At 38.5% G+C, this 27,864-nt stretch overlaps 1 protein-coding gene across 9 annotated transcripts in view; it reads left to right on the top strand.

The window, feature by feature from the left end:
• The window catches only part of plekha7a (pleckstrin homology domain containing, family A member 7a), a 114,529-nt gene that overhangs the window by 63,691 nt on the left and 22,974 nt on the right, over positions 1–27,864 (top strand). For 7 of the 9 annotated variants that reach the window (XM_017711147.2, XM_037540240.1, XM_017711145.2 and 4 more), the window contains 5 exons: positions 9,259–9,370; positions 15,481–15,585; positions 20,550–20,622; positions 22,392–22,492; positions 25,802–25,977. In XM_017711147.2, the coding sequence (XP_017566636.1) occupies positions 9,259–9,370; positions 15,481–15,585; positions 20,550–20,622; positions 22,392–22,492; positions 25,802–25,977 (567 nt within the window). Of the gene's footprint in view, positions 1–9,258; positions 9,371–15,480; positions 15,586–20,549; positions 20,623–22,391; positions 22,493–22,518; positions 24,228–25,801; positions 25,978–27,864 lie in introns of those variants that run through there. The other 2 variants (XM_037540239.1, XM_037540244.1) reach the window with 2 other exon arrangements.

Here is a 27,864-nt window from a genome sequence, read left to right as displayed (position 1 = left end):
CCTTTTCTTTATAGTAGTTGCAGCTGAGGTTTCATTTCATAACATATGACATTTCATTTCACAATAAATAAACAATAAAAGAGGACAATGCACTGCATTTAAATGACTCTGTCAGATAAAGAGAAACAAAGTAGACATAGACCCTCATATTTGAAGCCAGTGCAAGATTAAAACATTTAATGCAAATCAGCATTCATTCAGCATAAGGAGACATTTAAACCTTATCAATTTTGGTCATTTTTGGATGAGTCATTGATTTTACATCATTTTTAAGGAGCTGCAGTGACAGACTATAAGATATTTGAACTTTGGATGTAATTTAGGTTTGATATTATTCTCTTTTCTGTTTTTATAATTTCCTAGATCAAAATCAAAATGTTTTAGTTTAACAGCACTCTAATCACATGCTGCACTGATTATCTTGGTTAAAGAAAAATAAACCATTTTATTTTTTAACAAAATATTCCAAAATTCTATGCTCTTGTGCAGAGTCGTCATCTCAAAACAGTGCAGCTGATCTATAAACAGTGCAAAACTGCCTTATATTTATGTAACTTCTTAAAACCAATAACATCAAATTGTTAAAATCACATTAAAATGTCTACATTAACTAGAACTACTTCCATGAAAAGAAAGCAAATGGGAAAAGAGAGATAGTACTACTAATAATAATACACTGTAGTGTAAATAGGTTTTTCAGTTTGATTCAGAGTTAAAGATACATTTCAGTGAAAGAGCAAGTTCACACAGTTTTCCAGTCAGCCTAACTGCAGTCATACAGCCAACATTTGGTGTCCAGATTTGATTTTTTTTTAGTTTTGTACTCAAGATACAAGCCAAAGTAGCTAATTAACAATAAATTCTACAGTCACCCAAAAACTTATCCATAAATAAGTACCCACATCTTTATGTATGTACTACAAATGTCATTAAACTAACTAATTTCATCTTTAAATGAACTGTTTAGTAGAATAGCATGGACTATTTACAAATTTCAAGGTTTGAAGTGGGACTGTGGTATTGTCTGCACAAATTCTAGCTCTTAAATTCTCGTTATAATTCTGTCTTCACACTAGTTGTAATATATCACTTTTGGCAATATCAAATCAAATCAAATCAAATTTATTTATATAGCGCTTTTTACAACTGATGTTGTCACAAAGCAGCTTTACAAAAATGGGAATCACAGCACAGAGAATCAGACAAAACACTGAACATAATATACAGAATATACAGAACCCCCGTGAGCGCTGAGGCAAGGAAAAACTCCCTCAGAGCTGGAGGAGGAAGAAACCTCGGGAGGACCAAGACTCACATCTAAAGGGGGGACCATCCTACCACTGGTCAGACAACTTATAAGTTAAACATTGAAAAGTCAATTTTACATCCACGCAGTTCTAATATATTCAGGTGTGTATAATCAACAGTGGAAACAATTAGAGTTCATATAGATTTGGATGTGATCTGTAGTGGAGAAGCTGCGTTCCAGAAACTTCCATCAGTCTGGTCAATCAGGGGGACAGGGGGACTTGAGGGTGGGACATCCATCAGTATTGGGCCGGACCGGTGGACAGTCAGTAACTCGGAGGAAGGAAAGATTTAGGAATTAGTTTAGACTGGATTTATGAAGAACAGAAAATGTAAAAAATTATCAGAGTGTGACTAATGACTCCGGCAGGTCTGAATATAACAGCCTAACTAAAGGGAGAGAGCCAGAAGGTAACATAGACACGGAGGCTCCCTGAGACACTGGCATTCACCCACTCCACCGTCCACAAACCTGAGTGACTGCATGTAGTGAGTGACAGCAGCACCAGCATCTCAGTTTACCCACAATTCACTATGTCCATGAACCCCTGGATCTGCAGCCTTATCTAAAGGGAATTAACATTAACTACCAAAAGCTAAACTAAACAAGTAAGTTTTTAGTCTAGACTTAAAGATTGAGACTGTGTCTGAGTCCCGAACATTATCGGGGAGATTATTCCAGAGTTGGGGCGCTTTATAAGAGAAAGCTCTTCCTCCTGCAGAGCTTCTCTGAATTTTGGGAACTACTAGGAAGCCAGCACCCTGTGATCTAAGTAATCGTGGTGGTTCATAATAGGAGATAAGGTCTCTCAGATACTCAGGAGCGAGCCCATGTAGGGCTTTATACGTTAACAGGAGAATTTTATAGTCTATGCGGAATTTGACTGGAAGCCAGTGAAGAGCTGATAGGACTGGACTAATATGGTCAAATTTTCTAGTTTTAGTAAGGACCCTGGCTGCAGCATTTTGAACTAGCTGAAGTTTATTTAAGTTACTGCTAGAACATCCTGACAGTAGCGCATTACAGTAGTCTAGCCTTGACGTAATGAAGGCATGTACTAATTTTTCTGCGTCATGTAAGGATAAAGCATTTCTTAGCTTGGCGATGTTACGGAGATGTAGAAAAGCTGTTTTAGTAACATTAGATATGTGTTTATCAAATGCTAGATCTGAATCTATGATAACGCCAAGATTTTTAGCTGTTGAACCAGGTGTGACTGAGAAGTCGGCCAGATTCAACATTGGGTGTGATAATTTATTTCTAGCAGCTTTAGGGCCTAATAGAAGAACTTCTGTTTTATCACTATTTAATAGAAGAAAGTTGTGTGACATCCATGATTTCACATCTTTTACGCAATCCTCCATTTTCTTTATTCTCTGTTTGTCATCAGGTTTGGCTGATATGAAGAGCTGCGTGTCGTCTGCATAACAATGAAAATTAACATTATGTTTTCTAATAACTTTGCCCAGGGGGAGCATGTATAACGTAAATAATAACGGTCCTAAGATAGAGCCTTGTGGAACTCCATATCTAACCTTTGTATAATTGGAGGGTATATTATTTACCCTCACAAACTGAAAACGATCGGTCAAGTATGATTTGAACCACGATAAGGCAGTTCCAGTTATACCGACCATTTTCTCTAATCTTTCTAGGAAGATATTATGATCTATTGTATCAAAAGCTGCGCTCAGATCAAGAAGTACCAGTAAAGAAACGCAGCCTTGGTCAGCGGCAAGAAGCAGATCATTTGTTATCTTAACTAGAGCTGTCTCAGTGCTATGATGAGGCCTAAATCCAGATTGGAATTTTTCATAGATCTGGTTTCTTTGCAGATAAGAGCCAAGTTGTTGGGCCACGGCCTTTTCTAAAATCTTAGAAATAAATGGTAAATTTGAAATAGGTCTATAGTTAGATAGTACACTAGGATCAAGATTTGGTTTCTTGATCAAAGGTTTAATTACTGCTAGTTTAAAGGCTTTGGGAACATACCCCAGGTTTAATGATGAGTTTACTATTGTTAATAGTGGTTTAATTATGTCTGGTAATACCTGTTTTAATAGTTTTGTGGGAACTGCATCAAGTGTACAGGTTGTGCAGTTTGATGAGGAGATAATTTTCTCCAGTTCTAAATGATGTAGTGGGTTAAAAACTTCCAACCTGATAGCCGGTATTCCAACCGGTAGCTGGATTTTGTTCTATATCAGCCACACCAGATGACAGACAAGATGTGCTATTTATCTGTTGAATTTTGTCCCGAATATTTTCGATTTTATTATCAAAATAGTCCATAAAAGCATTGCTAGTGTGGATTGCTGGAATCTGAGGATCAGTACCTGCCTGATTTTTAGTCAGTTTAGAAATAACACTAAAGAGAACTCTAGGGTTGTTTTTATTAATCTCGATCTGAGAGGCCAGATACTCTAATCGGGCTTTATTAATTTCTCTTCTATATTCAACAATACTGTCTTTCCAAGCAGAGTGGAATACTTCCAGTTTGGTTGATCGCCATTTTCGCTCAAAATTTCGTACTAATTGCTTTAAAGTACGAGTTTGGTCGTTATACCACAGCGCAAGTTTTTTCTGTCTCTCTTTTTTGTGTTTAAGTGGTGCTACACCATCTAAAGTAGACCGGAAGGTATTTTCTAAACAATCAGTTAGTTTGTCTAGTTCTGCTGGGTTACCTGGAGAGTACACTATGGTTGATAAATCAGGAAGGTTATCAGTAAATTGTTGAGCGGTAAAGGGCGTTATTGAACGTTTCATAGAGTAGCTGGGGGATGTACGTATATTATGACTAAGATGAAGTTTAAAAGAAATAAGATAATGATCTGAGATTACTGAGGTTTGAGAAAGAATATCTAGGTTATCTATGCTAACACCCAGGGTCAAAACCAGATCCAGAGTATGATTACAGTAATGCGTAGGTCCTGTTACATTTTGAGCAATACCAACTGAGTCTAGAATTGATGCAAAAGCCTTTTTTAATGAGTCATCAACTTTTTCAAAATGAATGTTGAAGTCTCCTACTATAATTACTTTATCACTACAAACTGCTAAATCTGCAGCGAAATCACTAAATTCTTTTAAAAATTCTACATAGGGTCCTGGTGGTCTGTAAATATTAATTAAAGAAAATGCATTCTGTTTTGTAATTGGATTAATTATATTGATGTAAAGAAGCTCAAAAGAAGTGAAATTATCATAGTGTTTCTGATTGACAGCTAGGGAATTTCTAAAAATTATGCAGACCCCGCCTCCTCTACCGGACGATCTGGGGTTGTGTATATAATTATAGCCTGCAGGGGTGGCTTCGTTTAATGCTAAATATTCATCGGGTCTAATCCAGGTTTCAGTGAGGCACAACACATCAAATTTCTGATCAGTTATGATTTCATTCACTATTACTGCTTTTGAATTTAGAGATCTTATGTTAAGTAAACCAATCTTTAGTTTTGAAGTGCTAGTGCTACAGTCTGGATATGATTGTTTAATATACGTTAGGTTATTTAGATTTACTGTTTGAGTTTTTTGACATTTATGTTTGACTCGGGGGACAGACACAGTCTGAATACATTGGTATCTAGGTAACGTCTCTTTGCAGCTCACAGACGGTCGGTTAAGCCTCTCTGTCTGCGGCCTGGTCCCGGCTCCGGTTTGTCAGCAGCTTCTAAGGCTACTGCTACTCTGCCGACTAACTAAGAGACTATGTGCTATGCTGCACGAAAGTAAGGCAGCACCATCCCGCGTGGGGCATCACCCAGTGGGCATTTGTTAGCACAGTGATTTGTAGGTTAGGTTCCCTTGTCAAATGAATTATTTTGGTATTTTCGAGTTTGGAACCTGAATTAACGAACATTCTACAGTTTCCATCACAGGAAAATCCTTGGGTAGTCTTGTAGATTACCATTGAATGCCTATTGATCTTTAATCATGTAATCTGCAACTTTTGGCCATGTACCATTTCCTAGAAAATGTCCAAACTGGGACACAGGGACTTTGTGGTAAGCATCGTTTTTTTTATATATGTTTTGTTGAGCTTTTGAGTGTTACTGAAACAGAGGTCAGTGGGATGCTGATATTTCATTGTTATTGTGTTAAATATTTGTGATGAACAACAGGCTTCTCTGATACTGTGGATATTGTCTGCACCTAAAGAACCCTGACTAGCTGCATGTTTAGTTGTAAAGTGAGCATAAATAGTCTGATTTAATTGGATTAAGTGTGGCATATTATGTGAAATTAATGAAAATCGTACTTACAGTTTTGAAGGCTTTCCTTGTGTCTGTATGTCAAAAGATTGCGATACATATGAAAATATATCACCCACCCTATCCCTGCAGCTCATTTATGATGAAAAAAGTGGTCCTTAAATTAATTAGCAGACATCTTGGTGATTTTGTGGTACACTTGTGTAGTGTTTTTGCTATAGCAAGTGTTATTTGACTGTGTCTGCGTTGTGAATTCAAACAGCCTCACCTTTTATTATGTTCAGTGGAATCTACTATACTGCGCTAAGAAGAAAAGTGGTTCTGGTTAACTGGTTGCCCCCCTGGTGATGTTTTGGTTGTTTTTAAAGATCATAGTTATACATTGTCTTAAACCACAGCAACAAGTATGTGTAGTATTTCTTACGAGCTGGATGCAGTTTCAGCGAGTTGAGAGAAGTGCATGGGCAGGTATTTCCAGGAAAGATTTTGGGGACATAGACTTTCATTACTTTTTCACAACATTATTCTCATGGTTCTAATGCAAATAGAAAGAAAAAACCTAACTTCATTCACCAAACATGCTTTGGCTGATTGGCTGCATTTGTAGTGATGAAGAAATTATATGAATTAGAGTTTATATTATAGTTTATATTATATATCATAGTTATAGCTCATAAATGGATTATGCTTGCGGGCTGGAATTTTGTCACTTCTTTCTAAATGGTTCTTTACTGAGTAGGAGAAGAAGAGATTTCACAGGTGATGACCTATTTGGCCAGGAGCCCTCATCATGGCTGTGTGACCGATCAATCTGTCTTGCTCTGTAAGAAGGTAACTTTTAGTGAGGTTCTCAGGATGTAAATAACAGAAAATGGACATAAATGCATATATATCTATACACACAGCCAAATATTAAAACTGTATTTTGTCCATATATTGTCCAGCATTATAACATACATTTGTGCTGTTTTGTTTAGTTTAAATGTCGTATCCTTTTGACAGTTTACAAGGAAAAGAATGATGGTTTTCATAATTCCAGAGACTTGCAGATGCATGACCTGCCTATTGAGAGATTACTGAAGAGAACAATTGTGATTAAGAGCACCACACTGTAAAATAGTTAATGCAGAGGTGAAATTTCCCCGTTGTCAGACTAATAAGGGTCTAGCTTAATCTAATTGAGCAAAGTAGCATTTATGTTAGTCTTGCAAATAAGTTGCAAATATATTATTTAAATAAAATGGTAATTGATATGCCTTTCTGTAATGAAAATGTTAAAAAGCACTTTAAAGTATTTTGAAAAGTTATCATGTGTCTGTTTGTATAACTGGGACAGACAGACACAAGGCTGCTTCTCAGAATGCAGTCTTAAGGCCACATGTGGAACTGTCTTTGGAGGGAATTCCTCTCTATTTACAAGAGTTAAGTGTAAACATGATGTCTGATCTTTAAAATCAATACTATAACTGTCCTTCATTTTTCACATTTTTCCTGTAACCCTGTCTGCCATTTATTTAGTTAGTTTTTAGAATACAAGGGACTCTCTGTACTAACTCCCCACTATAATAGAGTATTTCCGGCTCTTTGTAAATTGCTTTGGCCCATGTGTGACCTTTCAATTAGATTGAGCGATGAAGGCAAGACTGTCTGGCTTATTAGTTGTGTTAGTGACAGAAGGCCAGGCCTTTTGTCAGGCTGCCAGTGCATCTTTCAATATTGGAACACCTTTAACCTGAGATGTTGTCAAGTCACTGCTGGAGGCACAATCATTGCAACTGTCTAAATGACATTTAAATGTGATGGTAACCATTCAGGTTTTTACTTGTACCATATACCTGTACCAGTTTATGCATGGATGTGTTGTGAATAGGAACATGACATAAATTTACACACAAGTTCAATATTAACTAGGGATGCACGTCAAAATTGTAATCATTTTGATATCAGCTGATAGTTGCTTAAAGTGATCGATATTACACCGGTGTTCAGATTTGATTTGTATTTCAAACTGATATTTGAAGATTCTTTTATTTATTTTACTCTGGAAAAGCAAAACATAAGAGGAATTAGAAAGATTTTCCAAGGCAGCATTCTGGTCAGTTACCAGTAATAAAAGGAACATGTTTGTACTGAATTGAAGTACTTTCACTCCACATCGCTGCCCTGACTGTTCTCTTAAGTCGCAAAGTGAGTGTTAAGAATGTGTTTCATTGCTGAAGAGAATAATACACTATATTGCCAAAAGTATTCACTCACCATCCAAATCATTGAATTCAGGTGTTCCAATCACTTCCATGGCCACAAGTGTCTAAAACCAAGCACCTAGGCATACAGACTGCTTCTACAAACATTTGTGAAAGAATGGTCACTCTCAGGAGCTCATGAGCTGAACTTTCTGCAGAGTCAGTCGCTACAGACCTCCAAACTTCATGTGGCCTTCAGATTAGTTCAAGAACAGTGTGTGGAGAGCTTCATGGAATGGGGTTCCATGGCCAAGCAGCTGCATCCAGGCCTTACATCACCAAGCACAATGCAAAGCATTGAATGTAGTGTTGTAAAGCGCCGCCACTGGATCTAGAGCAGTTGAGACATGCTCTCTGGAGTGACGAATCACGCTTCTCCATCTGGCAATCCGATGGATGAGCCTGGATTTGACGATTGCCAGGAAAACAGTACTTGTCTGACTGCATTGAGCAAAGTGTAAAGTTTGGTGGAGAGGGGATTATGGTGTGGGGTTGTTTTTTCAGGAGTTGGGCTCGTTCTCTTAGTTCCAGTGAAAGGATCTCTTAATGCTTCAGCATACCCCTCAACCCGATAAAACACCTTTTAGATTTAGAATTAGAGCGGAGACTGCAAGCCAGGCTCTCTAGTCCAACATCAGTGTCTGACCTCAAAAATGCGCTTCTGGCAGAATGGTCAAAAATTCCCATAAACACTTTAAAATAAACATAAAATAAACCTTGTTGAAAGCCTTCTCAGAAACGTTGAAGCTGTTATAGCTGCAAAGGGTGGGCTAAAATCATATTAAACCCTGTTGATAAAGAATGGGATGTCACTGAAGTTCATATGCGTGTGAAGGCATATGAGCAGATACTTTTGGAGATATAGTTTACATACTGTCAAGAGGAAGCCCAGTTGATAACCTGTGTACTGTAGAATCCCTTCTTACTAGGCTCCTTTTCTGAACATACTAGTTAACCCTTTGTAATTCCTTCCCAGTTGTTACGTTTTATATCTTTTTGGGTGCCTCTTCCTTGTAATAACTTTAGGTGAGATATAGTGAAGTGTGAAGTTTTCCCTGGAAAACTATTCTTGATTCCTTTGAGAGGCATGTATTTCCACTGTGCTGTTACGTTGCATGTGAAGAACACTTTCCTGTTTGCTTACATGCATGTTATACATTCCTTCTTCTATTAGTATGTCTTTCTATGTAAAATCCACATATCATTTTGGCACATCCTGATATGAAACAGGCATGCTTGGTATTGTTCATATGATCTCTCTTGCAGGGGGTTGGTGCATGATGTGCTTAGAATGTGTGTGTGGGAGAGAGATTGAATGACAAGCAGGCAAAGAAAGGCAGTCTTGCACACCTGTTCTTTTCCTGCTCACAGAGTGCCAGCAGCCACTTTTTAGATGGTAGCACAATATAGACCTGTTTAATCTACACAAAAAAACTCTACAAAAAGAGAAATGTCTCTTATCTTGTCTGTTCTCTGCTGTGCTTTTCTTCTACAGGCCGAGTGGACACATGCCCAAACTACAGGCAACCCTCCGGCCCTCCAGTACAGTCAGTGAAGCCTCCACCACAGTCACTTCCTCTACCCTGGACACCACACCAGTCTTTAAGGTTAGTACATGTCTTCCTGCTCTTTGTCAATGCCACTGCAGGCTGGTGTTTTGAGCTTCACTTCTTTCTTAATCTTTTATTGTGAATAGACTCAGTAACAGCGTCACAGTAATGGTGCATCTGTGTTTCCTTCAATATAATTAACATAAATGTAGCCACAGGCACTTTAGCCACCTCTAAGCTGACGTTAGCATGGTCCTATGACTTAAAAGTGGTTAATGGGTGACATTTCCCATTATTGTGGTGCAGACATTTTAACAAGCTGGCGAACAGCCTCGCAAGTGTGCATTCTGTGTTTGCTGACTCATTGATAGTAAAAGGGGTGATGAATGGACAGCCCAGGACAGCATGGCTGGCAGAGAATTGCAAGTTCCATTACTGGCACAACACTGTACTGCTCACACATAGCATGTTTAATTAAACATCACCAGAAGGGTGAAACCTAGAAGTATATACGCTGAAATGCCTTGATGGGGCTGTATCTGATGTGCTGAAAGAAGCTGAAAGGAGGATTTTCAGTAGAGTGATTGCTTTCCTGGTTAAAAGTGACTTTATTGGTAGGCTTTCATATATATTAGCAATACTTTATTATATTTATTTATGTTATTTTATTGATAATATGCTTAATCAAGTAATCAGAATTTTTTAAAAAGGCCAAATAAAAAAATGGACCCAACTAAACAATAACAAGCCTAGTCTACTAGTTTGTAGAATCCCTACAAAAATGGATGGTTCTGGGTCTAAAATCTGATTGGCTGAGCTGTATTCTATATTAATGCATCAAAAATATAGATTGTATAGAATGTGGTAATGATAAATGAGGTCAGGCATAAGCATGCATATGAAGTAAAGACCCAAAACTGTATTTAATATGCCCTACAAAGAATAATCAGTCTGATTTACATACAATGTAAAGTGTAACAAGAATTTTCGAATTCTGTAAAAAACGGAAAAGCGTCAAAAATGATTTTTTATCTGTATAACAGCGATATCTAGCATAACCAAGCGTCTGTTACTCGTTCATGCATACAATTTAAAAATGTTTCTCAATTTGAACAATAAAGTCAAACAGGAACTGTTGTTTGTTGGAAATTTTCTAAAATTAATGTTTTAACTGTTACCATTTGCTGAGCAGTTTTTATTAGTCAGTTAACGGTTGGTCAATCATTTACATGCCTACATGCTTACATGTAATCTTTCCGCGATATCAAATACTTATCAACAAGTAAGTAGGAGACTTTCAGATATTTTTGACATGCAGATTACCAACTAATTGCAATGACTGACTCATACAGTGTGTCCAGTGGCATTTAAATTAGCTTTATAGGTGACTGAGGTCTGTTTGCTGACTTCCTTGAGATTAATTAAGCATATTCTATTCTGAGTCACAGCAAAAGAAAATGACCTCTTATGAGTGTTCCTTTCAGTCTCTGACTGGATGACAAACTGCCAGTGTCATTGTTCTTTTGAAATGTAGTTGCTGAACACACTCATTGGTCATGATTTATAATTTGGAAACACTAAGCAAGCCTTTTCTGATCTTCTGTCCTTTCTGATCAAAACAATCACTGCCAGAGTTACACAGTCTCTTCGGTTTATCAAGTCTTCTTTCCTGTGTTCTTTACACCCCATCAGCTTTGCCACCTAATTTTGTCAACATTGGGAGTGTGTTTGTGTGACCAATCAGCTTAGGATGTTACAGAGGAACTCGTCCCATGCACTGAAGTTATGCTGTAGGTTCTATTTTATTAACTGTTAAAGCCTCTGTAAAGACTCCGTTTCAAGCCCTCTGAAGCCCTATGTTCGGTCATATGAATGTTTGAGTGTTCGTTAGTGATGCTTTATTATGCCTTTGTCAAGGAGCCTTTTTGCTCAAATGCTCCTTATTTGTTGGACAAAAAAGTTGAAAGAAAATTATCACAAATATATGCATGTAATATGACATACAGATGTTGTGAAAGCATCTCCTTAACAACTAACAGTATTTCCTCTGTCACCCAGACACAACAGAAGTTTTGATAATTTGTTGTTAAATATTTCCTCTGATTTGAAAAGCAGGAAAAAAGAGGATCTCCAGTGGATTGACATGAGCAAGTCAGTTTTGATGGGAGCTGCTTGCAGAATGTTCTTCATGCGTGGTTAGTTTGCGGATCTGGTAATTAGTTTGCTTTCTCAACTCAGGGGAGTAAACATTCTCAAGGCAGCTAGCGACAAAACAAAAAAAAAATTGCACAGACTTTCTCTGTTTCTTTGGAGCCTGGTGTTTGATCTGCTTTTGCTCGACTGGAACTGTCAGATGAATCTTAATTTTGAAAGACAACTTCGGTGTTGCTGTCGCTGCCTTTAGAAGGTGCTTTGAGAGCATATCCCAAAGCATTTTGTAACTCGCTCAGTATACTTATTTAATATGAAATCAATAATAATAATAATAGTAGTAGTAATAGTAATAAGTTGACCTGTATGTATATGATGCGAACTATGACTGCAACTGGCTTGTGTTTTTAGAAGCCTTGAAAAGGATCCACCAATCTGTTACTATGATGTATCCGCAGCTACAATGTCTGCACTGCTGACTGTAATTCTATTTACCTCATAAAATCAAAATTTCATTGTTGGCAGAGATGAATGTTTATTTCACTCACAAAAAAATCTTGTGCAATTCAAATATTTTCGGGTACTTAATGATCCAAAAATGATAACTAAACAGTAATATTTAGTTCAGTTAAATTTACCATTTATTTGTTGCAAATTATATTTCTCAGGCCTCGTGCAACACTAAGGCAAAAAACTGAAACAACTGTGCAAGCTTAAAATAAGGCATAGGACATTCAAGTGGCTATGTGATCTTTTTAGTTTAGCTAGATACAATTATAAAATTGCATTAATAAATTATACTATTAATTTATATATTCATTTTGCAACATCACTGTTGTTTCACAGTCATACAGTATTTAGTGTCACGTGGATCAATTTGTGGTGGCCAAAAATCAGTTTTTAAATGGTTCCTTTTGCTCTTTGAATCAGATCGAGGCCTTAATATAGATGCAGCTGTATTGTAAACCAGCTTTCTGAATAGGTTTTCGTTACACCCCAAATTTTTCATCATAAATTTTTATTTTTGCAACCTAATGGTTTACTTTTCTAAAAGCCTTTAAACACTGAACATAAATGGAGTTATGGCATAACTGAAGACCACATCTGAACTCTTAGAACTTGATTCTAGCTTCCTATAAATACCAGTCCTTCACTCCTCCTACTCATGACTAATTTCGTGCCCCACCTCCTTCCCTTTCTCCTCAAGGGAAGGGGGAGGGGTTGTGTTTGGGTTGGCCTTCTCATGACCCACAGAAGCCGTACCGAACTCTAGCCCAAAATTCATTCTAGCCCTTTCATTATCTCACTTACCAAGGCGTGGTTCGCATTCGCAAATGCATAATATACATAAACGGACAACACAGAAACACAGATTTTGACGCAGTACTTTTGCAGCAAAACTATACACAATGAGCATTTTTTACATTTATTTTTAATTTTGTTCATGCCATGAAAAAATGTGTAAAATGTCTGTCAAAAACACATACTTACATATACTACAAGATATTATCAGTCATACACATAACATACTTCAGGTTCTAATAAGTTGCACAAATAAATTATGCTTGGTGTGCCAATGTCTTTAGATGATCTAAGACTAGCGTTATTAGGTGTATAATTACACATTTAATTAGTTACATAATTTACATATAAATTTACATTCAATTCAATTTTTTCCTTTAGCAAAAGACTGTAGATGATATCACATTTGTCATTATAAAATATCTCCTTCATTCATGAATAGAAGTGTGGCATCAAAAAATTAAGAATCAGCACCATCTCTGCTGTTTTTGAGGAGCAATGAATGATAAATAATTCATATTATATAATGGACCATATTCACCAAGTGTTCTTAAGAAGTAGTTTCTTTTTCAAGCCCACTTATGTAGATTTTACGAAGATTCTGACATTCACCAGTGTTTCCTTATTTGAGATTTGTTGTATTATAAGAATAGAATCTACACACACTCAAGAGAACAAAGGTGCAAACAACTCTGCGCTTTAAGAACATGTCATGAATCTTATGTAGGCTTTTTCTTAGGACCTTTCTCAAGATCAAATTTAAGAAGAAACTAAGATACTGATGAACGAGGCCCAGTGTTTTCATTATTGTTTGTGGTAGCTGTGTGTAGTACCAAACCAAAGGGTAACAACTGACTGGGCAACAACTGTTGTTTTCACTTATGTTTAACAAGACCAAAGGGAATTCACACAGCTTTCATCAGTGGGCTGTGTGAGAAGTTTGGGTCATGTTGCTGTAAAAAAAAGAAAGAAATACAATGCATATTACAACTTTGATGAATTCCCAATAGATTTTGTGTCTGAGCAAATTTCAGAGCTGTATTTCTACTTAAAAAAAGTTTCATTAAAGAACTGTAAAGAGTAGAGGTGCGGGGATAACTCAATTCTTAGATGCATCGCGATGCGGACGTGAATGATTGTGAATCGATTCATAAATTTCAAAAATCTATTTTCTACATTTTTATTTATAAAGCAAATGTTGACAGAACGGGAAAGGTGGAACTTGGAAGTGAGTAAGTGCACTACTGGATGAGTGAGAAATCCGGCCGGCTTCCTCTGCATTAAAAGCCGGGTTAGATCAGGAGTCACAGCCCAAATGTTAAGAAGAGACATGTTGTCCTTTCAACAAAGTCAAACCACCTTGGGAGCCACAACATTTAATGTCCAGTATGTCTCAGTGTGTGCTGATGTTCTAGTACAAGCTAAAAAATATAAATGAAAATGCAGACTTACTTTTCTCTGCTTACTATAGCCAATTTCCTCCCGTTTACATCAGAGATCTTTATCAAAACTAGGACAGTTACTTGTAAAATGTTTCTCAACGTTCGACTGTTTTACGAGGCTAAAGTCGCTTCTTATTCTCCAGCTTCTGTTAGAATTTTCCCATTCCAGCTTAAATTGTGCATGAGGCACCGAATGTAACTGTTGTGCCATTTAAATGATTTGAAAGAGGAGCGACTTCATCTTCGCAACGCTATAGAGAGAGACAGTCTCTCGTTGCAGATTTAATGTTCCAGAAAACCAACTGCGCTGCTTATATATGCAAATAAGTAAATTTGTCTCTAAATGTTCATCTTAAAATCTCTTTTCATAGCTGCTGGCCAGGCGAGACTTCGTTGCTCTGTGACCTGTAGTCTACACGGCAGTTATCAGTCATTGAGAACCAGGGCCTTTTGCGCTATGCTGCACACTTTGGAGATTTAGAGTTCAGTCTCGAAAATATTTTACTGACACAGCGACCCTCCCTCTCCACTCTCTACAACAAGACCAAAACTGAAGTTATAAAATCATTAAAGAAAACGGCTCGGGCGGCTGTAACGTGCTGTGTGGACATCCACCTCCACAGGATCTTATTTCACCCAAACAGCACATCATGAGTGGCAGCAGCATCTCATGTGCTCCAAACAAAAGCAGTGAATGAGAGCCTAGTTCACTTGCCACATCATTTCCATTTGATTTATTAATAAAAGACATTGGAATTGAATTCATTATGGATCATTACAAATACTTTGTTTTAAAACTACGAAGTCCGACAATGAGAAAATATAAATCCTGTATAGAAAACAAAGATGCATCAAGATGCATCGATAATTGTTTTATAATTGCATCGCAGCCCTCTGAATTGTAATCAAATCAAATCATGAGATGCCTAGAGATTCCCACCCCTAGTAAAAAGACCATGCTAGACAGTGCTACCCATGTCACCTACCACCTTTGTTTTGACTAGTGCAGATGAATGTCTTGGGCAGTCTGTGCCAAAACCTCCTGGCAGAGATGGCACATGGTCATGATGTATGAGATGTATTAACGTGCTGGTGTGTGTCAAAAGTGGTGAGTGTAGAGGATCTCATTGGTGTTCCTGGGCATTGTAACAGAAGAATCTGTAATAAATGACTCGACCCTGGCAGATTCTTAACACTGCTGGGCAATGAGTGAGTGCTGAGTCACTATTAGTGTTATGTGTTTGATTGTGTGTGTGCGCCTGTGTCTCATAGGGTTCAAGATCGAGTGGGAGGGTGCATAGCTTTGGCAAGCGAGACAGTGCAATAAAGAGGAATCCAAATGTCCCAGTGGTGATGCGTGGATGGCTCTACAAGCAGGTGAGGTTTTCTTTCATAATCGTTTTCCCTGCATTGACTGCATTACTGCATTGTGCCTTAATAAGCGTAAAATACAATCATAAATATCTCAGTAAATAGCACAAATGTATGCAAACTCGGCAGATACTGTTCAGAATTGTTGGCCAAATGTTACTTCTTTGGCCTCACTTATTTGAGTGTTGACCCTGCTGTGCTGGATTTTAACAAAAGAGTAAATTACATTCATCTTTAAAGAGAATGACTAAGATCTGCTCTTTATGATGATTAAGAGGTCTTTTATGAAGAGAGTGCTTCATAGTGGTTTTGATTGTATCCAGTACAACCTCAATTCCAATGAAGTTGGGACACTTCATAAATAAAAACAGAATACAATGATTTGGACATCCTTTTCAACCTATATTCAATTGAATACACTACAAAGACAAGATATTTAATGTTGAAATGGACAAACTTTATTGTTTCTTGTAAATATTCACTCATTTTGAATTTGATGCCTGCAACACGTTCCAAAGAACTTGGGACAGGGGCAACAAAAGACAGGGAAAGTTGAGGAATGCTCAAAAAACACCTGTTTGGAACATTCCACAGGTGAACAGGTTAATTGGAAACAGGTGAGTGTCATGATTGGGTGTAAAGGGAGCATCCCTGAAAGGCTCAGTCGTTCACAAGCAAGGACGGGGCGAGGTTCACCACTTTGTGAACAACTGCATGAGAAATAGTCCAACAGTTTAAGAACATTTCTCAACGTGCAATTGCAAGGAATTCATCTACAGTCCATAATATCATCAAAAGATTCAGAGAATCTGGAGAAATCTCTGCAAGTGAGCGGCAAGGCAGAAAACCAACACTGAATGCCCGTGACCTTCGACCCCTCGGCGGCACTGCATTAAAAACCGACATCATTCTGTAACGGATATTACCACATGGGCTCAGGAACACTTCAGAAAACCATCGTCAGTGAACACAGTTCGTTGCTCCATCTACAAGTGCAAGTTAAAACTCTGCCATGCAAAGCGAAAGCCATATATCAACAACACCCAGAAACGCCGCCAGCTTCTCTGGGCTCAAGTTCATCTGAGATGGACTGACGCAAAGTGGAAAAGTCTCCTGTGTCTGACGAGTCCACATTTCAAATTGTTTTTGGAAATCATGGACGTTGTGTCCTCCGGGCCAAAGAGGAAAAGGACTGTCCGGATTGTTATCAGCACAAAGTTCAAAAGCCAGCATCTTTGACGGTATGGGGGTGTGTTAGTGCCCACGGTTACCCAGGGTGCCTGATATTACCCACCTACAAAGAGAGTCTGTAACTTGCACATCTGTGAAGGCACCATTAATGCTGAAAGGAACATACAGGTTTTGGAGCAACATATGCTGCCATCCAAGCAGTGTCTTTTTCAGGGACGTCCCTGCTTATTTCAGCAAGACAATGCCAAGCCACATTCTGCACGTGTTACAACAGCGTGGCTTCGTAGTAAAAGAGTGTGGGTACTAGACTTTGTTGCAGGCATCAAATTCAAAATGAGTGAATATTTGCAAAAAAAAATAAAGTTTATCTGTTTGAACATTAAATATCTTGTTTTTGTAGTGTATTCAATTGAATATAGGTTGAAAAGGATTTGCAAATCATTGTATTCTGTTTTTATTTATGTTTTACACAACATGCCAACTTCATTGGAATTGGGGTTGTACAAACATGGTGATCATGGAAAACATGTTAAGATCTCCACTGGGTTGAAGTGTATATACACATTATACAGTAATCTCCTCATAAATGACCATAAGAATAGCTGGTTATAAAATAAAATATGATTGCATTCTTTGCGCATTCACTGACACATGCCTGGCTTAATCTACATTAAGACCTATTTCTGGTGTTGATCAGAAACAGACAATTTGCAGCCTGTCTCACAAGCCAAAGATGTGATTGATTAAATCCCATAGATTATTCACTGGCAAATACAGGCTATTTCTCTTAAATGTGATTACTTACATTTTAGGCAGACCATGCTGGGGAGATTTCTCTTCAAGTGATGGGTAGTCATTTAGTTTACAAGTTTACCCAGGGTGCCTGATATTACCCACCTACAAAGAGAGTCTGTAAGGAGCAACTTGGGGAAAGGGTATTTCTGAAAGAATGTGACAATAGTAATTGGCTAAAAATGTTATAACTGTCTTGGTCAAAAATAATTTTGCACACTGCTGTAGGTAGAGCCAAAATAACTGTAGAAAGATATAGTGGTAAGTGTTAGAAATTATGCTTTTTCAGATGCACTGTATGGACAAACATAATGGGATTCCCACACGTTACACCTACAGGAGCTTTTATGACATCCTGTTCTAAATCCATAGGCATTAATATGGAGTTGGCCCCCCCCTTTGCAGCTATAAACAGCTTCCACTCTTCCACAACATTTTTGAGTGTGTCTCTGGGAATTTTTGCCCATTCATTCTGAAGAGCATTTGTGAGGTTAGACACTGATGTTGGATGAAAGGGCCTGGCTCACAATCTCCCTTGTAGTTCATCCCAAAGGTGTTCGATGAGGTTGAGATCAGGGCTCTGGGTGGGCCAGTCAGGTTCTTCCATGACAAACTCACCCATCCATTTTTGGACTTTTGCTTTATGCTTTATTATGGCCTTTATGGACCTTGCTTTGTGCTTAGAGCTCAGTCATGCTGAAACAGAAAAGGACTTTCCCCAAACTGTTCCCACAAAAATGGAAGCATACAATTGTATAAAAAGTTCTTGGTCTGCTACAACATTAAGATTTCCCTTCACTGGATCCAAGAGGCCTAGGCTAACCCCTGAAAAACAACCCCATGGCATTATCCCTCCTCCACCAAACTTTACAGATGGCACAAAGGAGTCAGACAGGTAACATTCTCCTGGCGTTCACCAGAGAAGCTTGATTTGTCATTTCACAGAATAGTCCACTGCTCCAGAAATTGGGAGAAAGTGTCTGGTGAGCTGTTTTTACCAGCTGGAAAAGCTCGGTGGCAATTTTTGTAATAGTCATAATTTAAGAAAACTTTTTTTTATCTGTTATCTGTTGACGAATGCTCGGCTATCACATTACAAATGCTAAACAAGTGGCCAAAACCAGTGCTAAACTGTTTAGTTTCTCAACAATGTCAAATATTAGCTGGCTCAGTACATCAGTGATGGATCACACCGCCTTACTGGCATCAGTCCTGCCGCATCCATGTCAGAGCATATCGCAGTATTCAAACACCAGCTAGTAGACATGTGGATTTCTCTATAGTAGTTTGAGGGTTGAACCGAAATATATGTAACACCAGTCAATCAGAGTCCTCCTTTCAGGTATGTTTAAACTAAAAGCAATGTTTTTGTGTCATGTTTGATCTACAGTATCATCAATTTGCTGTGTTGTGTGAGTGAAAGAGCGCTACTTCAAGTTAGCCAGCTGCTAAAAACAACTAGCCTCTAAAGATAGCGTTCTCCCACTCTCCAATCCTCTGTTTACTTTTGTTTAAATCAGGGCTGTAACTGACATGAACCCACTTCTTTCTTTCACTGTCGTTGCTTGGAAATGCACTAATACTTAAATATGACTTTTTGACGATGCCGTAGTTGTGAGGATTGTGATTGTGATTTAACGCTGCTAAAGCTTGTTAGGACGCACGGAAAAAGGTGAGTTCACCACAGTGGGGAGAATACTTTCTATTCCAAAATCCAAAAGTAGCACAGAGAGTTTCATCTCCTCACAGAGCAGCTGAAAATTCATTCACATATAGTTTGGATGTCCATAGTTCCTTCGGACGTTTGTCAAAAGTGGTTACTGGAACACAACTGATTGGTCATTATGATTGCTGCCATGCCAACGTCAGAGACATTAGAAACAGTGATTGTTTAAAGTTTACAAAATATCTGACAGTAAAATAACAATCTGAAAAATTCATGGTTATCTATATGTTACATGGGGTGGTGGGGAGGCGGACCCAAGTGCAGAACTGAAACCCAGCAGGAAAAAAAAGAGTAAAGAGATATATGGGGGCAACAGAGTGCGTGTTTAACATTGCTGCTAGTGAGGTGACCCAGATTCAAATCGCCGCTGTGATAGTCGGCAGTCTGCAGCGTTACTGCTGCGCCACTGGAGTGCAGAGGTGACCACAGGCAAAGCACCTCAAGGAAGGCGGAAATGAGGGGGCGGGGAACAATGGCAAACCAAGGCGACGCCAAGCATGGCATGCTCAAACAAAGCAGTTTTAGATACAGATAGGTAGTTACAGATAGGTAAAACAAAAGGTAAACAGAAAACAGGGTGCTTCCTCTGCGAGTGTAAGAGGAAGGTCGGCTTAAGGTTCAGCTCTTCCAGGAGCAAACACTTTTGCATGGATTGAATATTTTTGTGTGTGTGTGTTGTGAGTAATTTGGAGGTAATTACTCTCTTTTTGTTTTTTGTGGCAATATCTTTTCTCAGCCCCCTTTTATTTTTCTGTTTGGTTTTGGGGCGGTTTTGTCTTTTTTCTTTTCTTTTCTTTTCAAAGAGTAGGTACTGTAACAGTCACCCCTCTATAAAGGTGTGACAGACACTGGCATTTGCTTCAGCCTTAAATAGGGGAATTCACAGGCGTGCCAGGATAGCCTGATTAGTCTGCTATGCCTTGCTGCGAATGCCCTCTGCTGGCAGCAGGCGGTGCAGGCTGGGCACCTTGCTGCCGATGCCCTCTGCTGGCAGCAGGCGGTGCAGGCTGGACCCTTACACTATACTTATCCTCAAGACACAAACAAATACGCATGCCTATATCTGTGATGTGTGGATTGAGCACAAGAGAAAAAGTGGCTTTAACTGAATTGTGTATATATAATATATATATAATAGTGTATATGCTGCCAGCACACCGAAATTAGCATTGGCAGCTTCAGTGAGAGTGTGCATGCAGTGATCTGTCTCCATCACATAAGCCAAGTGTTTAGGCAGAGATGTGTATGTTTATGTTTCCAGGACAGTTCAGGTATGCGGCTCTGGAGGCGGAAGTGGTTTGTGCTGGCCGATTATTGCCTCTTTTACTACAAAGGTAAGTCTTTAACCAAGTTATTCAACCCTGTTTCCAAAAAAGTTGGGATGCTCTGCGTCTAAATGTTATCATTAAAAAGTTTCTTCTTTGCATGGTAGAGTTTTAACTTGCATTTGTGGATGCAGAGATGAACTGTGTTCACAGGTTTTCAGGAGTGTTTTTGAGCCAGTGATTTCCAGTGATTCCTACTACAGAATCATGTCTGTTTTTACCGCGGTACCACCTGAAGGCCCAAAGATCATGGCCTGCCAATATTGATTTTTGGCCCTGTCTCTTTCATAAAAAGCATCTGGAATCTCTGAATCTTTTATTGACATGTATTGTAGAAATGACTCCCCAAATCCCCAAGTTCTTTCCTATTTTACATTAAGAAATGTTATTCTTGAATTGTTGCAATGCTTTTTTTTAAGCATTACACAACTTCACCAGTCTTTTGTTGCCCCTTGCACAAGTTTTTGGCATTAAATTCAAAAAAACAATATAATTTCTCAGTTTCAACATTTGAAATATTGTCTGTATGCTATCTTCAATTAAATATTGGGTTTAAATGATTTGCACGTCATTGCATTCAAGTTTCTATTTTGGTTTAATTAGATTAAGCTAATAAGAGCATATATTAGGGTGGATAATATGACTATGTTCATTAATATCATGACATCATCAATACTTAAAGAACACTGACCAGTTACATGTTTCATTACAAAGAACTAAATTGTTTTGTTTAACTGGATTTTAAACTATTCATCTGTTCCAACTTAGCAAACTTCCAAAAAAATAAATATAATAAAGCATGTTAATGTGTCACAAAAAATATATTAAATTTTTGTCATTTTGCTGACCCCTAGCAAATATTTACAGTCTTTTGCAAAAGTCTGGCTGCCCCTCATCAAATTACAGGTTTGGTAGATTTTCTAATTGTGAATAAGCACAAACTCTCTGTAGAGAGCACAGGTCTGCAAAATTTAGTGCATAATTGTTGTATATTTGCTAATTTTTTTAGCTAAAAAGTTATGGCACATTTCATATTTTATGTTTTAAGGTTATTTTTCCAACTCTAAACACTAAAATCTGCAAGAAGCTGTCACATTTAAGATTGTTCCCTATGGAGGATGTGGTAACTTACTTTCACTTAGAAAATCAACTTCAATCCCTCCGTTTTTCTCTCCAATTCATAGTCCAAATTAGAGTCAAAATCAATTTTATTTTGACTTCTTTCAAAGCCTTACTAGAATTTGTTAACTATGGCTGCTTGTGTTGTTAAAGTGAGTAACAGCAATCAGTGTCCTCATTTTCCAGCCAGCCTGCTCTGCATTGCCTCAGCTCAGTCAGCCCCTTCTCATATAGATAAAAGTGCCAAGTTCCATTTGGGAGAATGTCTCCTCCAAACAGCCTTGAAGTTTTTTTTTTATTCCACGTAATCGGGCCACCCTTATCACTTATCACAGCACCGTCACCACTACTGATTTCTGTCACAGGCACATGAGCACACAAATACACACTCACTATCTTGCATGGTTTCTAAAAATTGTCTCATACTGATGGCCACATCTTCTGCAGAGGAGTGGTTGGGGAGTTGGGGGGGTGCAGTGGTGGAACTAAATATAAATGTGTGAATTATGATATTAGCAGAGCAATGTGAGAGACACTGAGCAGCAGAGGAATACCCTACCAGAGAGAGAGAGAGAGAGAGAGAGCACTGTGGAAGGGAACTGCTGTGCTTGCATGACTAAGTAGTAGTAGCTAAACTTTGAGAGTCCTGTTTTTCACAGACAGCCGAGAGGAAAACGTGCTGGGCAGCATCCCTCTGCCCAGCTACACAGTTTCTCCAGTGGGGCCCGAAGACCACATTAGTCGCAAGTATGCCTTCAAGGTAAGATCTGAGCGTGCACCCATCACTATATACCACGATACGTTCACAATGATAGTATAATTAACAATCCTTAAAAAAAAAGCCTCCTGCTGCCAGTTCGGAAGCATACCTGTGGCTCAACATAGCTTCAATACATATCACTTTGTCTTATTGAATGTTGTCTGTCATGCTTTGTTGCTTGCAGGCTCAACTGTTGGAAGGCTCTTGTGTTTGTTTTTTTTTTTGTTTTTTTTTTGCTCATTAGAATATCACTGAGGTGTTGTATGTGCATTTTGCAGACATGGGTGTGTTGTGAGCTGGTGTGTTAGTTTATGTGTGTTTATTGTCCACTTTATTAGAAAGACCTGCCTTGTATTCATTAGCTACTTATATGTCCGCGGTATATGTCTGTGGTCATTGAGAATTTATCAGCTTACCCCTACCACATTCTCCATTAGTTTCTGAGCATACGACTGCTGACCAGATTTTATTTGGGTGGTGGACCATTCTCAACACAGCAGTGACACTGTACAGACATTGTAATGGCAGAGTAGTCTGTAGGTGTGTTGCTGGGGTTTTCACACTGCTAAGTCAAGAATCATCCTACGCTCAAAAAAAATCCTGCCAAGAGCAGTTTCTGTGGTCAGAAACTGGTCAAAGGCTAGAGAATGGCTAGCCTTGCTAACTGTAACTATAAATCTACTTGTACACCAGCAAAATGGACCAACAAAGTAAGTGTCTCTAATAAAGTAGTTGGTGAGTGTATGTTAGCTGCATGGTTTAGGCATTAGAGAAACACCACAATTAGCTTGCACGTCTCTACTCTCTTTACCTGTTCTTCATGAAGCCCCCTCTTACCTATAACAGCATCATGAAAGTCAAATGAAATGCATTAGAGAGGATTGCCTCATTTCCAAAAAGTAGTCAAGATAATTTCTCACATTTTAGACTAGTATAGAAAGGTAAGTAGCATCTTTCCTTCCTGTCTTTTTTTGCTCCACATTTCTAGCCCAATGTTTCACCTCACAACTGTGGCTGCTCACATTATCCTGTGCTGCAGCTAGCAATTCTGTTGAATATTGTAGTGACCAACAAAAGCCTCTGTTGTTTTCATTGTGTAGAGAGATATTTGCTTTATGCTTTGTATGAGGGGGAATGTTTGTAAGCAAATCCCACTGGATATTTGGTAGTGGACTGTCTCGGATGGCTAGACGAGGCACTCTAAGCTTTTCCTAATCCCTTATCAAAGAGACAGCTTATTGTGGCGCATTCTGCTCGGCCAGCAACCCCGCTCTACATGCTAATACAACTGTGGCAGGGGGACAAAATGGCTTCCGTGTTGGACCTGTACATAGCAGCACCAAGATGTGAGAGAAGCTAGACGTTATTTGTTGTTTGTTTTCCTGGCTTCGCTCTAACGGTGCTGGCATTGTGTGTCATGTTGGCAGTCTTACTTATGTGATGTGGCATGTTTATTTGCTACAGTTCACGCTGTGTGCTTCTGTCATCTTCTTGTCACTGTAGCGCTGACAGTGTAGTGGTTTCATCACACTTGCTTTTTCCCAGTGTTTATACACATAAGGTCCAGCAGCCACTGAGTATAGCTCAAGCACAGAAGTGGTGATCAGTTGGTTGTGTTTTCTATTGCTGAACTGTATTCTTCTTTTGTTCTGATTGGTGGGCTGGCTGCCTGTGAGGAGTGCGTGACAGTCCAGAGAAGTTGTGAGACACATGCGCCAGTCTACTGTAACTATAGGTACCTTCCTCCCATTGCTCTTGTGTTCTTCTCCAGTGTGACTGACTTGTGGATAGTCACAAGCAAACTGCATGCTAATTGGTGAGGTACTTGCTTCCATAAGCTGCATTACTAAAGTAAAAAGAAGTTCCAATACCAAACATGTCTTGGCCGATCCACTAAATTTAGGATAAAGAACATTTAAGCAAATAGATTTGGTTCATTGGGTTACACTATCTTTAAAATAGAGTTTCCATGACTCAAAAAGACTTCATGTGATGAAGTCATGTGATATTTCATACTGATTTAATTAAATTTTTGTGGGTGTCTTAGTGTAGGCTATTCATATATCCTTTAACTATCTTTAGTTCTTACTTATCTCCAGCCCATTCTACTTTTAGAAGGCTCCAAGGACACAGTGCTGGAAACCAGCAGTTGAAAGTGTTTTTGAGGGCTCTACAAATCTGATAGCACCTTGAAATAGCCCTGCATTGTACAAGGAGTACTTAGGGGAGAGATTGAAATGCAAGCTATTGTTAGACCTTGTGTTTTTAGCCTGTCTCTCCATCTCAGTCTCTCTCAGTCTGATATCTAGTATGTTTATGGTAGAAAAAGATATCATACATAGAGTGGAGCATGTAAGTGTTACATGTTACTTATTTCAGTTAGGTGAATTGTCTGTTGCGATTAATATTTATATAATAATAATTTTCTGCTGCTTTAGAGTGGGATACACAAGGCTTGGCTGGTACAGAGCATCTAGGCAACAGCAGTAAAACCATAATTAATACTTCCAAAGTGTTCAGATAGCTGTTGCCAGTAGCTAGAATCTTCAGATTTACAAATGCAGTAAGATTCAGTGAGTGCCTCATACAGTTTTGATTCCAACTAACTGCTCTGCTGACCTGAATGTAGACTATAAAAACTAATGTCCGAGAGAGCAAAGCGTGATACGTGTTTGACTGTCCATTTGACTGACCACTAGATAGTTGTGGGGCTGAAATTTGACACAGGCATAGTGTTGAAAATCTGTCATCATTTTGAAACACTGCCATCATTTTTAAGCACTGCAGTATATCTATTATAACTATATTTATTACTTATTTATATATACTTATTTTAATGCCCAACCTAAAAAGCTGACTGTGTTTTGATTATTACTGGGGATGGTTTTTGTGAAGCGCCCATTTTAGTAAACTCTGCTCTACTTTGTGTAAGTTGGCTCTGAGTGTTATTTTTTCCATTCTTTATTTTTCCCCTTGTCAGTTATTAGCTGTTGCTAATGTTCTGGAGCGATTTGAAACAGTGTGTTTTGTCCATATTCATATTGGAATAATATCAGCATGTTTTGATGGCATCTGTGCTCAGCATCTTTTTGTCTGTGGTAACCTGGTTAAAGAGTATTTAGGCCATTCTAGGTCTACTGTTATACTGCTTTATATTGTTGTATCACTGTATGTTTGTTTTTTTCACCCAATTTAACAAGCTCTGCATCTCTTTTTTCCAGCAGTGGTTTCCAGGTGTACTCCTGGCCAACCACTGGTTTTGTGCGGGTTGCCTTTACTCTGTTAATGTTCTCTGCTCTCTTTCAACAGGCCAGTCATACGGGGATGCGCTCCTACATTTACAAACACAGCTCTGTGGTTGGCTCACAGGCAGAGCACAGCGGCATGAGGACATACTTCTTCAGTGCAGACACGCAGGACGACATGAACAGCTGGGTGAGAGCCATGAACCAGGCTGCGCTGATGCAGAACCACACGGTGAAGAGGTCCGTATTAGCGCCACATACTCCTACAGAGCCTATACTCTTACTCATCACTGTGGATCTAAACTATGACAATATACAGTATTTTTGTTGAAAGTGTGTGTGTTGTAGGGGAAGTGTTTTTTCCTTGGAGTGTGTATCTGTCTATCTGTTGCTGTATAAGTCTCTGTTTTTCCTCCTCCTGCTGTGCAGTGTTTGAATACCAGGGAGTATATGGTGTGGGTGGCAGGCCGTCTGTGTGAGTGATTGAAAGAAGTGGGACAATGCATCTCTCTTTTGCAGCTCCAAAAGAAGAGGCAGATTGCTGTGTATTGTTAACAGCGACTTGTGTGACAACTCTCACTGGTGCTTTTCTTTCTGTCTTTCTCTCTCTGTCTGCATCTTGCCAGCTTTAACTCTTTGTTCTAGTCGATGAGCCCAAACATATTAACATAGGACTTGTTGCTACTGTGTCAGTTAGAAAGCCAGTGATATTTGTATATATAGTGTACGCACACACACATACACGCTCACAAATGCTCGTGAACAGACTCATTCACATGCCTCATGGTTCAACTGCTGACAGTGCAGTACACGCACCACTTAACACTATGCCCTTCATATTGAACTTTTTGATCAGTTTATGTCAACATTCTCATGTAGAGAGTTTGAATAGGGCTCATTTAATTTGTCAATTTACTACTTTCAATTTGTTTTCCCAATGTAAGTCTCTTCCTACACAGTAAATACTGTTACTTTTCAAGCAGCATGTTAATGTTCTTCTGTCTGTATTAAATGAATAGATTAACTCAGAAGTAAGACAAAGAAGAAAAATAAACAAAACTCTGGTTTGCTTTATACAGTTCACATAATGCTGTCTGACTCCCATTGTCCCCTTTCACTTGTTGTTAGCATTTTGGGCGAGCTATTCCTTTAGTTTGGCAGTTAACATCCTGCAGTTACATCAGCACCGTACTTGAGAATTTCTTGCTCAAATACTTGGCCATGTTTTTCATTTGTAAGTTTGTGTATGAAGATCTTTTCTATTCTGCAACCCATTCCTCATCCTCTGTTATGAGTCACCTTGTTTCATAGCTTCATAACCATCTACAACTCAAACCCACTGGCACTTCATTTCCCCTGATCTTTCTGTTGAATTCTTAAATAATACTGTATATTTCTGTACAAGTTGGGGGTGGGTGCTTTTTTTTGAGCAGTTACCAAGCTTGTGCAAAATCTCCCTCTGTTCTTTTTTCTCTCAGTCCCATCTGTGAATTCTGCAAATTCTACAGCCTTGAGGCGTATGTATTCATTGTTCATCCTTCAGAATGCAAGCAAATGTTTGGAGCTTCTGCGTCTTTGGTGCTGTGTTAGTCTGAGGCCTGAATGAGTCTTGTTGGAGTAAGACATAGACTCGCTTACATATGGTCAAATGGTTTGTATACAAGTAGTATTGTATACTAGTAGTAATTTGAATTAAGTATATAAAAATAAACAGGGTTGGAAGATTTACTTAAAAATATATATACCAATACAGATTACTGATTACATATTAAAAAATTAAACTGTAACCTAATCCTAAGGATTACCATTTTACAGTAATGTAATCTGATTATTTTTCGTTACTTTTGTTTTACTTTTCCTGTTAAAGCCATTTAGCACACACAGTACTAATAAAGATAAAGGCTATTTTTTCTGTCCTGCCTTTATAGCACTAGCTGTAGATGTCTAGGGCAAATGGTTGACCCTGCAACTTTTTGTTAACTGTTTTCTTTACCATGGTCACCTATACGGCTTACCTAGTTAACTATAGATATGTAAATAGAAGCTTATGTTAGGAAATAGCACAGCTATACAGTCAGGATGAACAATGGCCAGGTAGTACAGTGTTTACATTTTGCTACTACAAAG

The sequence above is a fragment of the Pygocentrus nattereri genome, chromosome 7, assembly GCF_015220715.1.
Source record: "Pygocentrus nattereri isolate fPygNat1 chromosome 7, fPygNat1.pri, whole genome shotgun sequence".
Classification (NCBI taxonomy): domain Eukaryota; kingdom Metazoa; phylum Chordata; class Actinopteri; order Characiformes; family Serrasalmidae; genus Pygocentrus; species Pygocentrus nattereri.
This window is presented reverse-complemented; position numbering and strand designations above follow the sequence as displayed.